The 21,996-nt window shown below is 41.5% G+C and overlaps 2 protein-coding genes across 12 annotated transcripts in view; one reads left to right on the top strand and one right to left on the bottom strand.

Moving 5' to 3' along the window:
* ANKRD42 (ankyrin repeat domain 42) overlaps nt 1-15,080 on the bottom strand; it is a 106,369-nt gene extending 91,289 nt beyond the window's left edge. For 4 of the 11 annotated variants that reach the window (XM_089332125.1, XM_089332128.1, XM_089332108.1 and 1 more), the window contains exons 1-2: nt 14,050-14,384; nt 2,376-2,539 (exon numbers count right to left, since the gene is read on the bottom strand). In XM_089332125.1, the coding sequence (XP_089188251.1) occupies nt 2,376-2,539; nt 14,050-14,113 (228 nt within the window). In that variant the 5' untranslated portion in view covers nt 14,114-14,384. Of the gene's footprint in view, nt 1-2,375; nt 2,540-14,049 lie in introns of all 11 variants that reach the window. The other 7 variants (XM_089332116.1, XM_089332139.1, XM_089332135.1 and 4 more) reach the window with 7 other exon arrangements.
* On the top strand, nt 14,112-16,949 carry LOC149128467 (uncharacterized). Its single transcript, XM_089305818.1, has 6 exons — nt 14,112-14,351; nt 14,382-15,224; nt 15,562-15,607; nt 15,895-16,032; nt 16,194-16,265; nt 16,690-16,949. Exons 1-4 carry the CDS (start codon nt 14,112-14,114, stop codon nt 15,915-15,917), a joined length of 1,152 nt encoding a protein of 383 aa, XP_089161944.1. The 3' UTR covers nt 15,918-16,032; nt 16,194-16,265; nt 16,690-16,949.
* The last annotated feature ends 5,047 nt before the right edge of the window (nt 16,950-21,996 follow it).

The following is a 21,996-nucleotide window of genomic DNA, read 5'->3' as shown; positions in this document are numbered from 1 at the left end:
GCACTTAATGCATAATTCAGAAATCAGGAGAGAAAGCAAATAAATGAGTAATGTAGAAGTAGTAAAGCCAAGGAAGACTAAAAGACTTTCTGGACAGAGTATAAGGTAGGGAAGAGAGGTCGATGGCAGAGATATCAAGAACATGGAAAGGTGAATTAACCAAAAGAGACTAAGTGGCAGTGATCAGAAAGGCTGAAAGGGTATCATAAGGAGATGAAATGAATAGAATATCAAGATGTCCTATTTGAATATAGTAGAGGAAAAACAGAGAAAATTACAACTTTTATGAAACTAGGAGACATCTGTACCTCCAACCACAAAACAGATGAAAAAGCTACCAAAATGCAAATCAAACAGGGATGTGGGCAGAAACAACAGAGAATACTCACCCAGGAACCACCAAAGTACATTTCTCCCAAATGAGAGGGATACACTGAAAGGCTTAAGCAAAAATTTCTTATTTACAATGGGTGTAAACTAGCAGTTGTGAGGTTCACAAACTGGCAGAGGGAGATTCTGTGGACCAGATTTGGTTACAAGAAGTAGACAAATCCAAACAGAACAGAAATTACACAGAGAACCATGTTCATAGAAAGCAATCTGTGTGTGTGTGTGTATGTGGCACAGGTGAAAAAGAGACTGTATTGTGAATAGACTTTGCAGCCTACAGGCTGGGAAACACAGTAGTTAAAACAAGCTTCTCCCAGTGTTGTGGCATAGAAGGTGAAGCCACTGCCTGAGACACCAGCACTCAATATAGGCACCAGTTCAAGTCCTAGCTGCTCCAATTCCAAACCAGCTCCCTGCTAATGGCCTGGGAAAAGCTGAAGAAGATGGCCCAAGTGTTTGGACTCCTGCTACCCATGTGGAAGATCTAGATGAAGCTTAGGGCTCCTGGCTTCAGCCTGGCCAACTGCTGGCCATTGCTGCCATCTGGGTAGTCAACCAGCAGATGGAAAAATCTTTGTTTCTCCCTCTCTGTAACTCTTTCAAAATAAATAAATCAATTGAAAAAAAAAAAAAAAAGACTTCTCACATAAAACCTTGAATCAAAAATTCCAGTTGACCTTGTACAGAGCCCAAAAGACCTAAATAAAAATATTCACTAAGCATTGTTTGTACTAGCTAAAAACTGAAACCAACTAAATATCCATCAACAGAAAAATGGATAATTTCTGGTACCAGTCTGAGAATAAACTACTCTAAAATGACTAAAAGAAATGAACAAGAGTACGTGTATATAACCACATGGTTAAAACTCAAAAAAATTGAAACAATCAAAAGCAAGCTACAGAATGATACACATAATGTGATGTCATTTATATAAAGTATGTCATTGAAAACAATTACATAATCATATGTGATAACAGTATACAACATAGCAGGAATAAACAATTCCAAAGTCCATACAATATTTATCTCTGGAGTTTGAAGGTGAGAAACGGCACCTAGGATGCTCACAGACTTTAAATACATCTATAATATTCAATTTCCTTTCTAAAAATTTGTAACAACTATTGTAAAAACATTAGAAAAGGTATTCATTATGCTATCCTATGTAAGTTATCACCTCTGCCTGTCTTTGGACTCTAGCCATCATAATAATGTGAGGAAGTGCAAACCAGCCCATATGGAGAAACCGCACAAAAAGGCCCATATGGAAAGAAATTAAGGTGCCCAATTCAGTGAGCATCAATCAGCCATCTGAGTAAACAAGTGTTCAGAAGATTCACGCTCCACCTTTTGAATCTGCCAGCTGAAGTCCTAGAAATTACGACCTAGAGATAAACTATGCCTGAAATTAAAATTCTTGGTTCACTCATGAACATAAACAAATGGTTATTTTATGACACTAAGTTCTGAGATAATTTGCTATAAAGCCTGAATAACACAAAAGGCACAAGTACTATAGATTCATCGAAAAGAAAAATATTTGCAGCATCTAGCATAAGATTCATCTCTGTTCACTAAATTTGAAAGCCACAATTGCTGTCAATTTGCCTCAGTTTCATAATACGTATAGCTTCTTTTTGTTTTTTAAAGATTTGTTTATTTGAAAGTCAGAGTTACACAAGAGAGGCGAGGCAGAGGGAGAGAGGTCTTCCATCCGATGGTTCACTCCCCAATTGGCCGCAATGGCTGGAATTGCGCCGAACCGAAGGCAGGAGCCAGGAGCTTCTTCCTGGTCTCCCAAGTGGGTGCAGGGGCCCAAGGACTTGGGCCATCTTGTACTGCTTTCCCAGGCCAAAGCAGAGAGCTGGGTCGGAAGTGGAGCAGCCGGGTCTCAAACCAGCGCCCATAAGGGATGTCGGCGCTTCAGGCCAGGGCGTTAACCCAATGCGCCACAACACCGGCCTCTGTGTATAGCTTCTTACCTCCAAACTTCCAGAATGTGCTGCCCAATGTAAAGGGGTAAATTTATGGAGAACATCAACTTCATTAATGCTGGCTCCACGTTCCACTATTTCTGAAAGCTGCTTCACATCTCCAGCTCGTACTGCATCATGTATACTACCAAAATGCACCTTCTTCTTGGCAGCTGTTAAAAAATCAAATTACTTAAAATATATTACTGAACTGTAAAAAAAAAAAAGCACAAGAGAGGAAGAAAGAGACTAAAACAATAATTCAACAGCAAGCACAAAATCCTGTTATGTTCCCAAATAATTTACTACAAAGATGTTTGTGATTAATATCTTAATCAGACATCTGGTTTCAGTTTTGTCATGTAGACTGACACTCTACGCTTCCATGAAAAACAGTGCAGAAACAAAAAATCAACAACTCCTTCTGCACTCACCAGAGAATTGAGGTCTTAGGGCAAACTGCCACCTCAAATACAGACAAAAATAGTTGAGTTCAGCTCATCTGGTTATAGAAGTTGCTGGAGCCAAAAACTAGTAACAGCACTTATATGGTAATTTTGAATATTTGCTCAGAGCTGAGAATGTACTAGCCTATGATGAGAAATTCCTTATGGCCAGTCTTCTGTAGCCCCTACACTTTCAAAGATTTTACCTTCAGAAACCAAAGAAAAATTACCATGTCTTTGCTAGGCTGAAAGGGAAAAGTAACCCTTTTGAAATATGCCCAGTGCATTCCCCATAATAAATGCCTAATCCTCAATGGAAAAGACTTTACCAGAGCCTCAACTCATAAATGCACATTTTAATCAATATTTTTCTTATCTATCTACTATATCCTAAACTAAGAATGGCAGATCACAAATTTTAGTTCATACACTCTAGTGTTTTATATTTTATAATCTAATATTCCAAGCACCAAGTATTCTTGGTGCTGTCAGGCAAACTGCATTGTGAACCAGAGTCAATAAAGGTATATAAGCACAACCAATTATTAGAGAAAGGAAAAAATTATTTAACTGAAATATTCCCTAAATAAAACAAAAAGGCATGATTCTTGACCTCAATTTGTTTTGAAAACAACTTACAACACTTCTGGTAACTTTGTACTGTCTGTGTGGCTGTCCCCTCCATTATCAGAATACTGATTTTTTTTAAGATTTATTCATTTAGTTGACAGGCAGAGTCACAGACAGAGAGAGGGAGAGACACAGAGAGAGGTCTTCCATATGCTGGTTCACTCCCCAAATGGCTGCAACAGCCAGAGCTGGGCCAGGCGCCAGGAGCCAGGAACTTCTGGGTCTCCCACATGGGTGCTGGGGCCCAAGCACTTGGGCCATCTTCCACTATTTTCCCAGGCCATCAGCAGGGCACAGGATCAGAAGTGGAGCAGCCAGGACACAAACCAGTACCCATATGGAATGCTGGTGCTGCAGGCAGAGGCTTAACCTACTGTGCCACAACACCGGCCCAAACACTAATTTCTTAAGGGTTAAAAAGCATTTCTAACACTGAGATCATATCTTACACCAACCCTTAGCAACACGCTCCTCTCTTAGTATCTATCATATACCAGGCATTATGAAAACACAGTAAAGAATAAACATGGATTTAATACATTTTCCTTGCCCTAACATCATAAATCTATTTAGATAAATACAATGAAAATAGAAACCTGACAGCAGGGGCCGGCACTGTGGCACAGTGGGCTAAGCCATGGGCAGCAGTCCTGACATACCATGTGTTTGCCAGTTCGAGTCCCGGCCTGGGAAGCAGTGGAAGATGGCTCAAGTTCCTAGGCCCCTGCCACCTAAATGGGAGACCCAGAGGAAACTCCTGGCTCCTGGCTAAAGCCTGGCCCAGCACTGGCCATTTGGGAGTAACCAGCAGATGGAAGATCTCTCTCTCCCTGTCTCTGCTTCTCTCTCTGGAACTCTGCCTTTCAAATAAATAAATAAATCTTAAAAAAGAAACCTAACAGAGAGTATAGGTATAAGTAAAATTAAGAAGATGTCACAGAGAAGGAAATATTTGAGTAAGACCTTGAAGAACAATTAAGTTCTATGTAGAAAGAAGGGTATATTATTGTATTCTTAATTTGTATCTATGAACTACATTGAATCTGTTCTCTTCATATTAATATCACATTAATATGAGAACTGTGTTGTAGTAATTATTATGCATTTACTGTAACCCTGAGAATCTAATGCATTAATAAATTCCTTTAAAAATTAAAAGGATTTATGCATATGGGAAAGGAAGCAAATAAGGCTCACAAAAGAGGCCCACATGCATGAGTTCACACAAACAATAAATATTTAATGATTTTTTCTTTTTTTTTTTTTTTTTTTTTTTTTTTGACAGGCAGAGTAGACAGTGAGAGAGACAGAGAGAAAGATCTTCCTTTTGCTGTTGGTTCACCCTCCAATGGCCGCCACAGCCAGCGCACTGCGGCCAGCGCACCGCGCTGATCCGATGGCAGGAGCCAGGTACTTCTCCTGGTCTCCCATGGCGTGCAGGGCCCAAGCACTTGGGCCATCCTCCACTGCACTCCCTGGCCACAGCAGAGAGCTGGCCTGGAAGAAGGGCAACCGGGAAAGAATCCGGCGCCCCGACCAGGACTAGAACCTGGTGTGCTGGCGCCGCAAGGTGGAGGATTAGCCTAGTGAGCCGCGGCGCCGGCTTAATGATGTTAATACCAAAGTTCAGACCTTAGATTTCTCCTTTAGTATAGCAAGAACTACAAATGATGCACAATCCACTCTATACAAATGGACACTATCCTTCCTGATGCTTTCATGTTCCTACTCTAAATTTCTACTGGTTGAACATTGCCAGCACAGTGAACAAAGTCTATACATACTTCCAGTATGACAGTCTATGCCTTCTCATAATTTGGCTCCATATAATTTATGGCCTTTTTTCTCATCACATTCCATCCAAGGCATTCATTCATCCACCTCTCCCTCACTCAACATTAACAGATACAAAATTACATTTTAGACACACTGATCTTAAAGGGCCCAAGGCAGATTGGGAAGTGGGGGAAGTTGTATGTACAACTCTGCAGGCCAGAAGACATGTGGAATTCATATCTCAGTGTTGGGTACACCTCAGAATTAGAAAGCTTTTTTTCCCTTATTATTGTTACTCACTTATTTGTTTGACAGGCAGACAGTGAGCACTCTGATTTGCTGGTTTATTCCCCAAATGTTCCCTCTGCAGGGAAGCCAGGAGCCAGGAACTCAATCCAGGTCTCCCACATGGTGGTAAGAACCCAATCAATTAAGCCACCACTGTTGCCAGGGTCTGCATTAGCAGGAAAATGGAGTCAGGAGCCAGAGCGGAGTATCTAATCCAGGTATTCCGATGTGGAATGTAGGTATCATAACCGAAACATGAACCAATAGGCTACACACCCAACCCAGAAAGCTTTTCCTGACCCATCCTCAGCCCGTGCTGGAACAATGGAAGTCTACTATCTTTTTATAACACTCATCACATCATTCATTATTTCTTCAGTACTTATCTTCCCCACCAGAAGGTAATATACCTGTCCTCTTTACTGATAAGTCCTTAAGACAGCACACAGTAGGCAATCAATAAATATTTAATGGATGGTAAAATGAATAACATAGATCTGGGAATGGCACCATCACAGGGGAAAAGCAACATTTAAGGAAAGGATGAAAGACAAGTCAACAAAGAAAAAGAAGACTTCCTGTCATTACCACAGGGTCAAATGCTACAAAGAAGACAAAACAGAACTTAAAAGATCAATCAGGTTAAGAAGCCTCAGAGAGGGAAGAGGAAACTCTATGCAAGCTGGAGGGACACAGTGGCAGGCGAGAAAACATAAAACTCAGGACTCCAGCAGTCAAGAGCCTCCACACCAGTGCTGGAGAGTAAGGTGAGACCAGACTGCAGCAGCCCAAACCACTGGTGAAAAAGCTGCAGGAAAAGCCTAGAGAGAATCTGGCTTGGAGCCCATGGGGGATAGTGTACCTGCCAAACGAGAGGAGGAAAAACAAAGGGGGAGCACATTTTCTCTCTCCCTGATCACCGTACAAGGGCATCCTGTAAAAGCTGATAGACAGCAGGCGCCATTTTGGACATATGTAACTGCTACGCCAGCTCGTGTGCAGGCCCAGCAACCACCAAGTGGAGACTCCTAAATCTGGTGGGGAGAACAGATAGGAGGCTAGGTGCTCATGACTGTGTGGGAGGACTCAGGGTGTGACTGGGACTTTGGGTAGTTACCTTGAGAGGCTCTACATGATCAGTGCTCCCTGGTTATCTGGTGAAGGACATTGCTGGGGAATCTTCTGAGATTATACTGAGGACTGCACAGTCCTTGTGTGCTCCTTGTGGCAGAGTGGACAAATAATATGCCCACTGGGGCTAGCGCCTAGGCACTGGTTTCCCTTGGGGAGAGGAGCTCAGTAAGTCTGTGCCAACAAACAAGAACAAAGCTCTCCTCTGATTAGAGAGAGAGGAGATTTTAATGCCAAAGCTGTGTGTGTCACCTCAGACACATTCTTCATCCTGGAGCACAACAGAGCACATTGGCCACACCTACCACACACCTCTAGGTATTCCCTGAAAGAAGACACTCCACAAATCCTCTCAGGCACAGTCAAATAAAAGCCACCACAGTGAAAAAAAACAAAGAAGAAACCAACGAGTATCTCCACAAATACTGAATAACAAATGTGCCAACTCTAGAAAGATTAAGGAAGACAACATGATGCCCCCAAAAGCATACAATACTTCAATACCAGATTGTGAAATGATGAGATTGAAGAAATGCCAAAAATGGAATTCAAATAATTGATCATAGGATTACTTAGAAGTAATCAGAAGCAAAGGCACGAACTAATGAAATCCATGACATGAAAGAAAATTTCTCCCACAAAATAAATCTTAAAGGAAATCAAAATGAAATCTTAGAAATAAAGAATTGAATAGAACACATAAAGAATGAAGTGGAAAGCCTTAACAACAGAAACAGTGAAACAGAAGAAAGAACACCCAACTTAGAAGACAAAACATGGGAAATTATACAGTCAGACCAAACACAAGAAGAAGAAATTAGAAAACTAAAAAACACTGTTGGGGAATCTATATGATACTATCAAATGACCCAACATATGGGTTCTAGGCTTTCCTGAAGCCATGGAAAGAGAGAAAAGATTAGAAGGCCTTTTTAGTGAAATAATAAAAGAAAATTTCCCTAATGTGGAGAAAGAAAGGGACATCCAAGTACAGGAAGCACAAAGAACTCCTAACATGACCAGAAAAGATCTTCACCACAACACATTGTAGTCAAACTCTCCACAGTAAAACATAAAGAAAAGATTCCTTCCATGAACAGTAGGTCATAGAAGAAATAAGAAGAGAAATAAAAAAACTTTCTGGAAACAAATGAAGATGACAATATAACAGATCAAAACTTATGGGATACAGCAAAATCAGTGATAAGAAGAAAGTTTGTAGCAATTGGTGTCTATGTCAAGAAATAGGAAAGGCACTAAACAAATGAGCTACCAATGCATCTCAAGGATCTAGAAAAACAACAGTAAACCAAAATCAAAACTAGTAGGAGAAAAGAAATAATTAAAATTAGAGAAGAAATCAACAAAATTGAAACAAAAAAAAAACAATACAAAAGATCAGCAAAACAATGAGCTAGTTTTTTAGACAGACCATTGGCCTGACTAACCAAAAAAGGAGAGAAAACCCAAATCAATAAAATTAGAGTTGGAAAAGTAAATGTAACAATAGACACTAACGAAATAAAAAGAATCATCAGAAATTACCACAAAAAGCTGTATGACAACAAATTGGGAAACCTAGAAGAAATGGATAGATTCCTGGACACACACAACCTACCTAAATTGAGCTACGGAGACACAGAAAACCTAAACAGACCCATTACCAAGATGGAAATTGAATCAATAATAAAGATCCTCCCAACAAAGCCCAGGACCGGATGGTTTCACTGTTGATTTCTAAGACATTTAAAGAAGAACTAACTCTAATTTTTCTAAAGTTATTCAAAACAAATGAAAAGGAGTGAATCTTCCCAAATTCTTTGTATGAAGCCAGTATAATCTAAATTTTGAAACCCAAAAAAAGATTACAGTTCAATTTACCTGATGAACATAAGACACAAAAATCCTCAACAAAGTTCTAGCCAATCACATCCAACAACACATCAGAAAAATCATTCAACCAGACCAAGAGGGATTTATCCCTGGTATGCAAGGATGGCTCAACATTCACAAACCAATCAATGTAATACATCACATTAACAAACTGAAGAACAAAAACCATGATTCTCTCAACAGATGCAAAGAAAGCATTTGATGAAATACAACACCCTTTCATGATGAAAACTCTAAGCAAATTGGGTATAGAAGGAACATTGCTCAACACAATCAAAGCAATTTATGACAAATGCACCACCAGTGTCCTATTTAATCGGGAAAAGTTAGAAGCATCCCCACTGAGATCCGGCACCAGACAAGGATGTCCACTCTCACCACTGCTATTCAATATAGTCCTGGAAGATTTAACCAGAGCCGTTAGGCAAGAAAAAGAAATCAAAGGGATACAAATTGGGAAGGAGGAAGTCAAACTACCACTATTTGCAGATGACATGATTCTATATATAGGGGATCAAAAAGACTCCACCAAGAGATTACTGGAACTTATAGAAGAGTTTGGTAAAATACCAGGATACAAAATCAATGCACAAAAATCAACAGACTTTATATACACAGACAATGCAACAGCTGAGAAAGAACTTCTAACATCAATCCCATCCACAACAGCTACAAATAAATCAAATACCTTGGAATAAATTTAACCAAGTATGTCAAAGATCTCTGCAATGAGAATTACAAAACATTAAAGAAAGAAATAGAAGACACCAAAAATGGAAAAGTCTTCCATGTTCATGAATTGGAAGAAACAATATCATCAAAATGTCCATTCTTCTGAAAGCAATTTACAGATTCAATGTAATACCAATTGAAATACCAAAGACATTCTTCTCCAATCTAGAAAAAATGATGCAGAAATACATATGGAATTCTATAGGAAATACATATCAAAACATGGGAGACCTCGAATAGCTAAAGCAATCTTATACAACAAAAACAAAGCCAGAGGCATCACAATACCAGATTTCAAGATATTCTACAGGGCAGTTATAATCAAAACAGCCTGCCTGTTCTGGTACAAAAACAGATGCACAGACCAATGTAACAGAATAGAAACACCAGAAATCATACCAAGCATCTACAACCAACTTATGTTTGACCAACCAGTTAAAACCAATCCCTGGAATAAGGACAGTCTCTTCAACAAATGGTGCTGAGAAAACTGGATTTCCACAAGCAGATGTATGAAGCAGGGCCCCTACTTTATACCTTACACAAAAATCCATTCAAAATGGATTAAAGACCTTATTCTACAATCTGATACCATCAAATTATTAGAAAACATTGGGGAAACCTTGCAAGATATTGGCACAGGCAAAGAGTTCTTGGAAAAGACCCCAGAGGCACTGGCAATCAAAGCCAAAATTAACACATGGGATTCCATAAAATTGAGAAGCTTCTGTACTGCAAAAATAATGCTCAGGAAGGTGAAGAAGTAACTGACAGAGTAGGAGAAATTATTTGCAAACTATCCAAGTGATAAAGGATTAATAACCAGAATATATAAAAAGATCAAGAAACTCCACTACAGCAAAACAAACAAACCAGTGAAGAAATAGGCAAAGGACTTAAACAGACATTTTTCAAAAGAACAAATGGCCAATAGACACAAGAAAAAATGTTCAGGATCACTAGCCATCAGGGAAATGCAAATCAAAACCACAATGAGGTTTTACCTCACTCCAGTTAGAATGGCTTTCATACAGAAGTCAACAAACAATAAATGCTATGCTAGTGAGGATGTGGGGGGAAAAGGCACCCTAATTTACTGCTGGTAGGAATGTAAACTGGTAAAGCCACTATGGAAGACAGTTTGGAGATACTCAGAAATCTGAATGTAGACCTACCATATTACCCAGCCATCCCACTCCTGGGAATTTACCCAAGGGAAATGAAATCAGCAAATAAAAGTTATCTGCACCCCCATACTTATTGCAGCTCAATTCACAATAGCTAAGCATGGAGTCAACTGAGATGCCTGTCAACTGAAGACTGGATAAAGAAATTATGAGATATGTACTCTGTAGAATACTACACAGTAGTAAAAAAATAAATAAATAAATAAAATCTGGTCATTTGCAACAAAATGGATGATGGAAAACATCATACTTACTAAAATAAGCCAGTCCCAAAGGGACAAATACCATATGTTCTCCATGATCTGTGATAACTAATAGAGCACCCAAAAGGAAATCTGTAGAAGTGAAATTAACACATCAAAAAGCAATGACTTGAATAGTTGAGGAAGTTTTTTTTTTTTCCTTCATACTATTTGTTGAACTCTTTACTTAATATAGTTAATCTGTGTGTATAAAATCAATTGATCGCGTCTCAGCCTTTTGGCTAAGATCAAGTGTAGTAAAATCAATTGAAAATATCTCAGTAAAAAATAAGAGTGGGAATAAGAGAGGGAGGAGAAGTTTGTAACTTTAAAGCTGTATAGTTCTGCATACATTCCTATGGACTTCTAAGGGTACAGTTTAAAAACTTCCCATAGGACCCCAAATCCCATTAAGCTGGATGGTAAAAATGCCATTTTAAGTGTTAAAGTGACCATATTAACTGTTAATATGATGATAAAGATAGGATTAAGTGTTAAAGGGCTCATATAAATAAGATCAAGTATCTGGCAATAATAATAGATAGAATTAAAAAGGAGAGAACATTCCAACATGGGAAGCAGTCCACATGGCAGACTCATAGAATGATGATCACTTTGAATAGCACTCTGGGGGCCGGCACTGTGGCATAGTAGGTAGCTGCCTGCAGTGCCAGCATCCTATATGGGCGCCAGTTAGCATCCTGGCTGTTCTACTTCTGATCCAGCTCTCTGCTATGGCCTGGGAAAGTATTAGAAGATGACACAAATCCTTGGGCCCCTGCATCCACATGGGAGACCCAGAAGATGCTCCTGGTTCCTGGCTTCTGGCTTCGGATCAGCGCAGCTCTGGCCGTTGCAGCCAATTGGAGAGTGAACCAGCGAATGGAAGACCTCTCTCTTTTTCTCTCTCTCTGCCTCTACCTCTCTGTAACTATGCCTTTCAAATAAATAAATAAATCTTTAATAATAAATAAATAAATAGCACTCTGACCTCAGAATTAGCCCTTTCAGGCATTCTGGTCTGGCTGAAAAGCCCATGAGAACATTTCAGGCACTGAAAGCCAAGACACTGTGACAAAAAATGTCCTACATGATGGATCTCTGTAAAAGAGAATCCAGTGTATAAAGAAGGCACCATTGGCCAGCACCGCGGCTCACTAGGCTAATCCTCCGCCTTGCGGCGCCGGCACACCAGGTTCTAGTCCCGGTCAGGGCGCCAGATTCTTTCCCGGTTGGCACTCTTCCAGGCCAGCTCTCTGCTGTGGCCAGGGAGTGCAGTGGAGGATGGCCCAAGTGCTTGGGCCCTGCACCCCATGGGAGACCAGGAGAAGTACCTGGCTCCTGCCATCGGATCAGCGCGGTGCGCTGGCCGCAGTGCACCGGCCACGGCGGCCATTGGAGGGTGAACCAACGGCAAAAGGAAGACCTCTCTCTGTCTCTCTCTCTCACTATCCACTCTGCCTGTCAAAAAAATAAAAAAATAGAGAAAAAAAAAAAAAAGAAGGCACCATCAAAGAAGGATGTACTTTTCTCTGAAGGGAGCAGAGAACTTCCACTTTGCTTATGGCCTTGTCTAAATATTGATGGAGTTTGTGGATTCAAAAGGCTTTCATAGCCTTGGCAGCTCATGTCAAGAACCTCGGGTTATCACTGATGTCATACATAAGAGTGTTAATTTTTAAGTAACAGTAGGAGTCACTGTGTACTTACTTCCCATGCAGGACTTCTGTCCTCAATGAATTGTATTATGAGAATTAACTGTAAAACTTGTTCTCAAACAGTTGTGTGTGTGTATGTGTATGTGTGCGCAAACTGTTGAAATCTTTACTTAGTATAGAGTTGGTCTTCTGTGTACAAAGTTAATTGAAAATGAATCTTAATGGAGAATCGAACTGGGAACGGAAGAGGGAGGAAGTGGTTGGATGGGAGTATGGGTAGGAGAGCCGGTATAGTGGGAAGAATCACTATATTCTTAAAGTTGGACTTAATGAAATTTGTACTCATTAAATAAAAGGCTTCTTTGAGGGGAAAAAAATAAACCCAACATGATCCCCATGGCATTTTATACAAAGCTGATGTCTTACAATTTCTTTGCAAGAGATACAACAGAAGCACTTTCTAGCATACCATTTATTTACTCATTGATTTATTAAACTTTTATTAGGAATCTCTTATGTAATAGTTTCTGAGTGTGTGAATGCAATCATGAGCAGACACTGTTAAAACTCTGACAAGTGCCATAATGCACATTTGTACATAATGTGCATAATGCCGTAAGAATGACTAAAAGGACCATACTACCTAATGCGCTAGGAAGGGGATTGTTCCATGTGGAAAGCACATCCATCTGCAGTGTGAAAGGCAACTAGTAGAGCTTTAAGAAAAGACTATGGAACTTAGGGGATGGTGTGTGCAAATGTACTGGCAGGGAATATAGGGAAATGTCATAGGACAATATCAATAATTTAGATATATTTACATATATAGGTCTTTTCCATGCATATACAATTCACTAAATGCCATTCCTCTTTTGCCTATTGATACTGTTTGTTTTTATTCATTCTAATTGTGCTGGTTTCTGTTCTAGTAGCCAGTGATAGAAAGCATCATTGTCTTAATTCCTTACCATTTATGTCTTTAAAACAGTTTCCAAATTGTAGCTTGAGAAATATTATTTCTGTACTATTTCAATCGATTTTTAAATTCTCCATCTATTTTCAAGTGGGTAGATATAAGTTTCAGTGGGGAGAATTTATGTATCCAAATTCATATAGGAGGAGGAATATCTGCTATTGGGTCAAATTTCATCTTTCTGTTGGCTGCTCTGATGGATTGCTTTGTTCCTCATAGTCCTCTAAATTCCTTAAACAAAATTACAAATGCATATGCTACTACTTTCTCCTTTGCCTGAATCATCAATCATAGTTTTAATTCTCAGTACGCTGCCTTATTCTTCATGATCACTAGCATTCTAATGAAGTTGGAAAATGCAATAAAGTCTGTATGTTATGAATGCCTACACTCTGTTCCCTGTCTTCATATTTATACAGTACATGTGCAGTCGAGTGTTTCAATGTTACATATTTGATTTTGAATACATATTAAACTTCTCTTCACTGGAAAAAAAAAAAAGCAGCAGCCTCAGAGGAATGGTGCGGATGAAAAGAGGGGGAAAGCTGAGCTCACGGAGGATAGAGGACTGGTGTGCAGCTCCGGGACACACTGAAAACAAATACAGGGGAGGAAAGGGAGGAGCGACAGCTGAGAACACGGTGTGCCAGACAGGACCGTGGCTGATGGGGCCGAAGTCAGAGAAGGAGTGCGACACAGACCAGGGCAACACAACGGTCCGACTCACAGGAGCCTGCAGTCTCCCGCGCAGAAGCAGAAGCAGAAGGGCCTGAGCTGGCCGCCGTGGGCATGGTGCAACTCCTCGGACTCTGGGGCGGGGTGGAGTCCAGGCCCCTGCTGCTGCGGCGGTCCTCACTGGCTCTCACCCACGACGCACTGCGCTGCGAGCGGCCGTCCCCTTCGGAATCGCTAGCGCGGGCGCCGCCGTCTTCCCCTGTTCTCTCCCAAGAGCCCCTGGTGCGGGAGCCTTCGTCCTCACTTTCTCTCTCCCAGAAGCCACTGAGGCGGCGGCTGGCGTCCTCGCTGACGGTCACCCCGGAGGAGTCGCTGGCCGCGTAGCCGCGGTCTTCACTTACTCCATCCCAAGAGCTACTGAGGCTGTGGCTGCCGTCGACACTGCCTCCCTCCCAGGAGCCGCTGAGGCTGCGGGTGCGGTGCTCACTGACTTTCTGCCGGGAGTCAGCGGTCCGGGAACTCCGGACTTCACCGATTCTCTCCCAGCCACCACCGGGCCGGGGGCCGCTGTCTTCTCTGACTGTTTCCCCGGAGTCGCTACTTTGGTGGCCGCCAGGTTCACTAAAATTCCCGTCGCTGCTGCGGAAGCCCCGGTCTCCCCTCACTCTCTCCCGCGAGCTGCTGGGACGGCGGAGGCCATCTCCCCGCACTCTCTCGCGAGAGACACTGCGGCGGTGGCCTAGGTCTTCGCTCACCCTTCTCGAGTCCCTGCGGGAGAAGCCCACGTCCTCACTTACTCTCCCCGTGGAGCCCCGGGAGCGGCAGTCCTTGTCTTCGCGTTTTCTTTCCCCGCTGTCGCTGCGGGAGCCCTGGTCTTCTCTAAGTCTTTCTCGAGACTCGGCGCCGCGACGGCCCTGGGGACGATTTATCTTCCAAACCTGGTGGCTAGTGCGGCGGCCGCCATCTTCGCACACTGCTCCCCGCGAATCGCTGTCGCGGCGGCCGCCGTCGGCGGGTACCCTCTCCTCCGGGTCGCTTTCCAGCGTCCCGACTCCGGCTGCCTGGAGCCGTCGCCTGGGAAACGAGTACACTTCCGGCGTGCTGCTGTCATTTCCAGGTCCTCACAGCTTCACGTCACTTCCGGCTTCCTTTCACTTTTTTTTTTTTTTCCCTCCACCCAAGGCTTTGCCTCTGGAGGAGTCGGGTGCTAGTGCGGCCTGGTTTTGGGTGAGTTTCTGCTTCGGTTCGCACGAGCCTGTCTAGGCCTGCCTGTGGACCGGACTGTCATCGATCGCGCCCTCCATCCTTCAGCGACCCAAGTGAGCCACACGACTGCAGTGTGCATAGGTGATCTGTGCGGCGCGCGCCGGGCGGGGCCTTTTCGTCCTTGGCAAACCTGATATGCTTCCGCGCTGGTTGGAAGAAAATCTGTTCCTGCCCTGTCCTTCCACGAGAATGGGAAGACCACCGGGGAAGTTAGCAGTTGCAGCCGCTGTCATTATTGAGTACTTATATTACCAAGCTGTTTGATAATCGCTGCTTAGGTGTTATCCCCATTTCACAGGTGAGGAGACTGAAGATAGCAGTAATTTTCCAAGGCCAAACAGCAGGTAAGTTGTAAAGTCAGTATGAGTCCAGATCGCTCCCGGTCTCCTGATTTCAGGTCTTTAACGTGCAAGGTCTACGTTTCAGCTTAGTCCAAATCTTTCCTTCTGACTCCTTTACTTAACATGTATTGTTCCATTCACTGTTTGCAGCAAACATGGGTCAGGTTTTATGCTAACAACTGAGAATACAGAAATCAGAATTCTCTGCCCTCCAGAGCCATCACCCACCTTGACTTCCTGCTCATCAGGTTTTTACGCTTATTTCCTGACCACACTTCTTTCTCCCTCAGGAAAGATATACTGGGATCCTTGAAACATAGTCTGTGCCTAGCGTATGCTGTTTTTCCTGCCAGGAAGCTACCCAGCCTTCCCCTCAGTTTGATTCCATGAACACATTTGGAAAATTCCCCTGATCTACTTCTCATGAGGTACAGAAAATTGACTTTAACTCCCATAGCCTTTTATAATAACTGTATTTATTTAGTTCCTGTGCTCAATCTGGCGCTGTCCTAAATGCTGTTTAGTTTTTTTTTTTTTTATTTAACCTTTTATAACTTGCCAGAATAGGCATTTCTCTTCCTTTCTACAGACAGAAAAATTGATACAATTTCCTGAAGATACACAGCTAGTGAGTAGTAAATACCTGAATTAGGATTCCAAGGTAGGTATTTGATTCTTCTGCACATGCTCCTCAAAGTTTGAATTCCCACAGCCTTTATTAGATCATTTATCACACTTTATAGTAGTTACCTAGTTAACAGTCGATTCTCATTCCTCTCGCAGATTGAGCTTCTGAGTGGGAGGGACTGTATTTTATTGATCCTGGCATTTCTAACTTCTCGAATATTCTCTCAAAGGGAAGGAATTAGTAACTGTCATGTGGTTGAGTGGGTGGATTGATGTATTGTCAGACAGATGTAAATAAGTTTTCAACTGTCAAAAGTTGTGATTAGTCATCCCAATCTCATTTTCAGAAATAGGGCACCTGAGGCTTTTTTGTCTTTCAGACTTATTATTAAGGTGAGCAAGTTTGTATGTTTAATGATTTATAGTTTTGAACTTAATCTGTATTCTTATTTTTACAGATAAAGAAACAACTCAGGTTTGACCAAGATCACCCAAGTAGGGGTTGGGGAGTTGGAAGCCACTATGACTGATTCCAAAGTAGTACAGTGCTTGTAGTCACAATTAAGAATGGTAAAGGCTTTAAATTTTCTTTGCTGTGTTATATGGAGTGAATAAACTAAAAGAATGACAGGAAGAATCAGAAAGTACAAAAACCAAAATGTCCCAAAATAAATGTAAAAGGATTTAAAAATAAAAGCAAAAGTTAATAAAACCAAAATTGATCATAATAGCTAATATTTGAAAAGAGCAATAAGTAGATACTATTAGCAAATTGACAGAAAAAAAATTTACAAAAAGGGTACATGTTCGAAGGAAATTTCAAAAATCAGAAGTGAATTATTTTTAAGCCCTTACACTAGCAGTGTTAAGAGAATGTCCCATAATAGTTTGGTCCCAACAAAAGGCACCATGAACAAAGCATAAAGAAGAGTAATGTGCTTCTTAACTATGAAGGTGGCAGAAGCCAAACAACCCTAAACCTGTCAAAATTTTGAATATACAATATCTATGAGCCAGATACTATCTGGTTGTAAAATCTTCAAAATAACTTGCTCATTCACTCACTACAATATTTGATAATAGTCATAAGTAATATAATGGCTAAATAAATTATACCACACTTACACAATACAAATTATACTAGTAGAAATGCAGATCTATGCATTAATCAGCATGGAAAGAATTTTAAGATGTAGGTGATGAAAAAAAGGCACAAAACAATATAATTTTAAAAGTTTATAAAAGTATTTTTAATTTGGAAAATAAATTTGAGTTGTTAATTCTGTGTACTTTATAGAAGGTAGGTGTAAGACTTTTTTTTATTATTATTTGACGGAGTTAGAGAGAGAGAGAGAGGTCTTCCTTCCCTTGGTTCACTCCTCAAATGGCCGCCACGGCCGGCACTGCGCCAATGCGAAGCCAGGAGCCAGGTGCTTCTTCCTGGTCTCCCATGCGGGTGCAGGGGCCCAAGCACTCGGGCCATCCTCCACTGCCCTCCCAGGCCACAGCAGAGAACTAGACTGGAAGAGGAGCAACCGGCACTAGAAGCCGGTGCCCATGTGGGATGCCGGCGCATGCTGCAGGCGGGAGGATTACACAAGTGAGCCACGGCACTGGCCCCGGTGTAAGACTTTTTTATATTGGCATTATTGAAAAATTTTAATCCATAGTAAAAATAAAGAAAAACATGAATTGTCGCATAAAGTAAAAGAAGTTAGTTTTTTTAAGATTTATTTATTTGAAATGCAGCAGGGTTGAGGAGGGTAGGGATCATGCATCCAACTGGTTCACTCACCAGAGGGCAGCAATAACCAGGTCTGAGCCAGGCTGAAGCCAGGAGCGGGGAACACCATCCAGGTCTAAGAGCACAAGCACTTGGGCCATCTTCCACTGCCTTCTCTGGCCCATTAGCAGGAAACTGGATGAGAAGCTGAGCAGCCAAGACAAATGGAAGGGCTGGCACTGTGGTATGGGGGTGAAGCCAGTGCCAGTTCGAGTCCTGGCTGCTCCTCTTCCCATCCAGCTCTCTGCTATGGCCTGGAAAGGCAGTAGAAGATGGCCCAAGTGCTTTGGGCCCCTGTGTGGAGGCCCAGAAGCTCCTGGCTCCTGGCTTCAGATCAGCTCAGCTCTGGCTGTTGCAGTCATTTGGGGAGTGAACCAGTGAATGGCAGACCTCTCTCTGTCTCTGTCTATCTCTGCCTCTTTTTTGTGTAACTCTGACTTTAAAAAAAAAAAAAAAAAAAAAAAAAAGACTCAAATGGACACTGAAGCAGTGGCTTAACCCACTGCAGCACAATGCTGGCATTAGGCCAGGACAGATTAAGCTAAGAAAAATACACTGGTTTCATTAAGGATTTATTGATAATACTAAGGAGAGCTGTTTTAATTGTCAAACGCAAAAGCCAGATTGTACAAGATTTCAAAGTAAGTGACTGAAGGAAATTTCTCTAATGGGCATCCAGCATTTCAGAGGAATCCTTTGTGGAGTAGGAGGCTATGGTTCCAGTTAGTAAAAATGTCTAGTCTTTTTTTTTTTTTTTTTTTTTTTTTGACAGGCAGAGTGGACAGTGAGAGAGAGAGAAAAAGGTCTTCCTTTGCCATTGGTTCACCCTCCAATGGCCGCCGCGGCCAGCACGCTGCGGCCGGCGCACCGCGCTGATCCGATGGCAGGAGCCAGGAGCCAGGTGCTTCTCCTGGTCTCCAATGGGGTGCAGGGCCCAAGCACCTGGGCCATCCTCCACTGCACTCCCGGGCCACAGCAGAGAGCTGGCCTGGAAGAGGGGCAACCGGGACAGAATCCGGCACCCCAACCGGGACTAGAACCCGGTGTGCCGGCGCCGCAAGGCGGAGGATTAGCCTAGTGAGCCGCGGCGCCGGCGAAAATGTCTAGTCTTCTGCCTCTCCATTTTTCCAAAGTTGGGGGATAAGCAAGATATCTTTGTTATTCCTACATAAATCAGCACCCCAGGGATACTTTTTATCTATTTAGTCAGCCCCTACCTGTCCTTCAAAGTGCCCTCATCTCAGAGAGCTGACCCTATTTAAGATTAGAAGAGAACTTCCCACTTCTTTAGAGAAGTTCAGGACCTTTCTGGACATTACCCTCCTGATTTCCCATTTCTGCCTCCAATTTACCTTTTAGTCAGCTGTATCTTTGCATTTATAGGCATGGTTAGATCTCTCCATAGATCTTCCTGAATATTTTTTATATACCTCTACCAGGACACTTACTTGATGCAAAAGGCCAGCCAACTGGAAAACAAAGAGAATTCAGAATCCTGTATTTTGGATTAGGCTCTTAGATGAGTTTTTAATTTTCACTGCGTAATTTGTTTCCCCAAAACTTATTTTTAGTTGTAAATGATTACTTTCCAGGCATCAAAGTTGAAAGTTTTAAATATGAGAATAACACTTCACTAAAATTAAACCATGGCAACAGTTATAATGAAATGTCTGAATTAAAAAAAAAAAAAAACAGTATTACTATTATTTGTACTCACAAACTCCAACTCTTAATTCAAAAGACAACATTCCAGCCGGCGCCGCGGCTTACTAGGCTAATCCTCCGCCTAGCGGCGCCGGCACACCGGGTTCTAGTCCCGGTTGGGGCGCCGGATTCTGTCCCGGTTGCCCCTCTTCCAGGCCAGCTCTCTGCTGTGGCCAGGGAGTGCAGTGGAGGATGGCCCAAGTGTTTGGGCCCTGCACCCCATGGGAGACCAGGAGAAGCACCTGGCTCCTGCCATCATCAGATCAGTGCGGTGCGCCGGCTGCAGCGCGCCGGCCGCGGCGGCCATTGGAGGGTGAACCAACGGCAAAGGAAGACCTTTCTCTCTGTCTCTCTCTCTCACTGTCCACTCTGCCTGTCAAAAAAAAAAAAAAAAAAAAGACAACATTCCATCTTCCCTGGGGTTTCCTTCAGCCTCCCTTGCCGCACCTCCAGTGCAGATTACTAGCTCTAGCTTCCAGAGCTATATATTGAATATTACTTTTACATTTTTGGGGGCTAAAATCTGGTGTTGATTTCTGAATTAGTTATCAGATCAACTCTGTAGCATCTTAAATACTTCAGAAAATTCACAGAAAAATGGAATTAAAAGGTTAGTTTTAGTGCAAAAATATTTTGAAAGCCAATTTCCTTATGATATATATTTCCCATGAATTTTTGACAGCTCTCCATGTTAGAAGTGCCCTAGAATGAGAATAAATGGCACTCTTCAGAGATGAACAATCTCTTAACATTCTAATGCACAGCCAAATTTGGGGCATATTCAGATCACTACATCTGACCTCCTACCTCAAAGAGAAAGTAGGAGCTGAACTCCTACCTGTTAATAGTGATCACCCCAGGCAATGTACTGTGTCTGTCATTCCAAAGCTAATCCTTCTTGTGCTATTAATACCATCTCATTCCAGCCTGAGGCCATTGTTATCAGTCACTTCTGTCCACCCAATTTTATCTTCTGAACTCCTTTTAACATACTGGAGTAAGTACTTCAAAAATTTTGTGGAAAATGAAATTAAAAGTTAATTTTGGTGACAAAATTTTTGAAATCCACCCACACAGAGGTCTTCAGAGTTCATGAAAATATGTTTTATGAAAAAAACAGACTTCAAAGATTTTGGCACCAAAACCATCTTTTAATAAAATTTCTTATTTTTTGAAAAACTTCATAGACATGCTAATGTCTCTAGTTGTTTTTATTCTAACTACAATTTAATCTCTACAGATAAATTTCATAAATTTGTAATTCTTGCTCTTTTGTTATCTCCATCCTCATTACCCATTGCACCTATTTTTGGTACCCATATTCAGCTGTTCTTAGAATATTTCTCTGTTCTAATCTTACTGTATTTTGTTGACTAGCCATCCCTTGAAAATTGTTTTACCAGTTTGTCCATTCACTTCTTTCTTACCTCCCTATCCACCAGTCTTTGTTCCCAGGGACCTGTCCTAGACCCTCCTCCCTCTATGTGCATAACTCTTGTTACACTTGTATGTTTAAATGTAGCCATCCTTTTGAACATTTTTGTTCATACCTATATTTTTGGGTTCACAGATACCAACAATTCTATCATAGCAGTGATCATGTATATCTGTAAGTTCAGCTATTACATAATGTGCTTAAAATCAAATCCAATAGGCTTCTCTGCAGAATGTGATCATCTCTAAAATTTAATTTTACTGATTCTTTCAAAAAACAAAAACAAAAACCTCTTAGGTGCAACAGGATGTCACTTATGTAAAATGTCAAGTGGCTAATGTGTTTATCAGCATGATACAAACCACAAGGGCTCTTCATAATCTTCTATTCAAAATTACTGGATTTTAGCTATATAAAATCAACTTTGCTGTTTATCTTCCAAAGATACTCTTCCTGTTAATGTAGATTCCACCCCTCATTATCCTCCAAGCCTCAAAGATTATACCTCTGTGAAATCTTCCTTAACCTATCTCCAGATAGTTAGGTATGTCTATTTCTATCATAGCATTTATTTGGGATTTCTTAATTGCAGAAATCATGTGGAATAAAATGAGAAGCCAGTTTTAAATAACTTTCTAAGTATGTGTCATCTGTAAAGTTAGGAATACCATCTACCATGTTTGGTTGTGCAATAGAAAAATACATATAGAAAGTCTCTTAGTACCTGCCAATAATCTGCCTGGCAGGTACCGCAGTCACGTTTTAAAGAACAGATACAAAAGGAAAACATAAGAAAATGTCACATTCTAAATCCACTCAAAAATAAAGAAATACAAGCAGGAA

This window comes from Oryctolagus cuniculus, chromosome 1 (assembly GCF_051225735.1).
Source record: "Oryctolagus cuniculus isolate XC-2025 breed Fujian yellow rabbit chromosome 1, ASM5122573v1, whole genome shotgun sequence".
Taxonomy (NCBI): domain Eukaryota; kingdom Metazoa; phylum Chordata; class Mammalia; order Lagomorpha; family Leporidae; genus Oryctolagus; species Oryctolagus cuniculus.
The sequence above is the reverse complement of the archived record's forward strand: the minus strand, read 5'-3'. Positions and strand labels throughout refer to the sequence as shown.

Bases quoted from the DNA above. Each gene is read 5' to 3' on its own strand.
- LOC149128467 (XM_089305818.1), top strand. From the start codon at position 14,112: ATGGTGCAACTCCTCGGACTCTGGGGCGGGGTGGAGTCCAGGCCCCTG. The intron at 14,352-14,381 runs GTCACCCCGGAG...CTGGCCGCGTAG, and splicing joins GGCTGGCGTCCTCGCTGACG to CCGCGGTCTTCACTTACTCC. The intron at 15,225-15,561 runs GTGAGTTTCTGC...CCCATTTCACAG, and splicing joins CTAGTGCGGCCTGGTTTTGG to GTGAGGAGACTGAAGATAGC.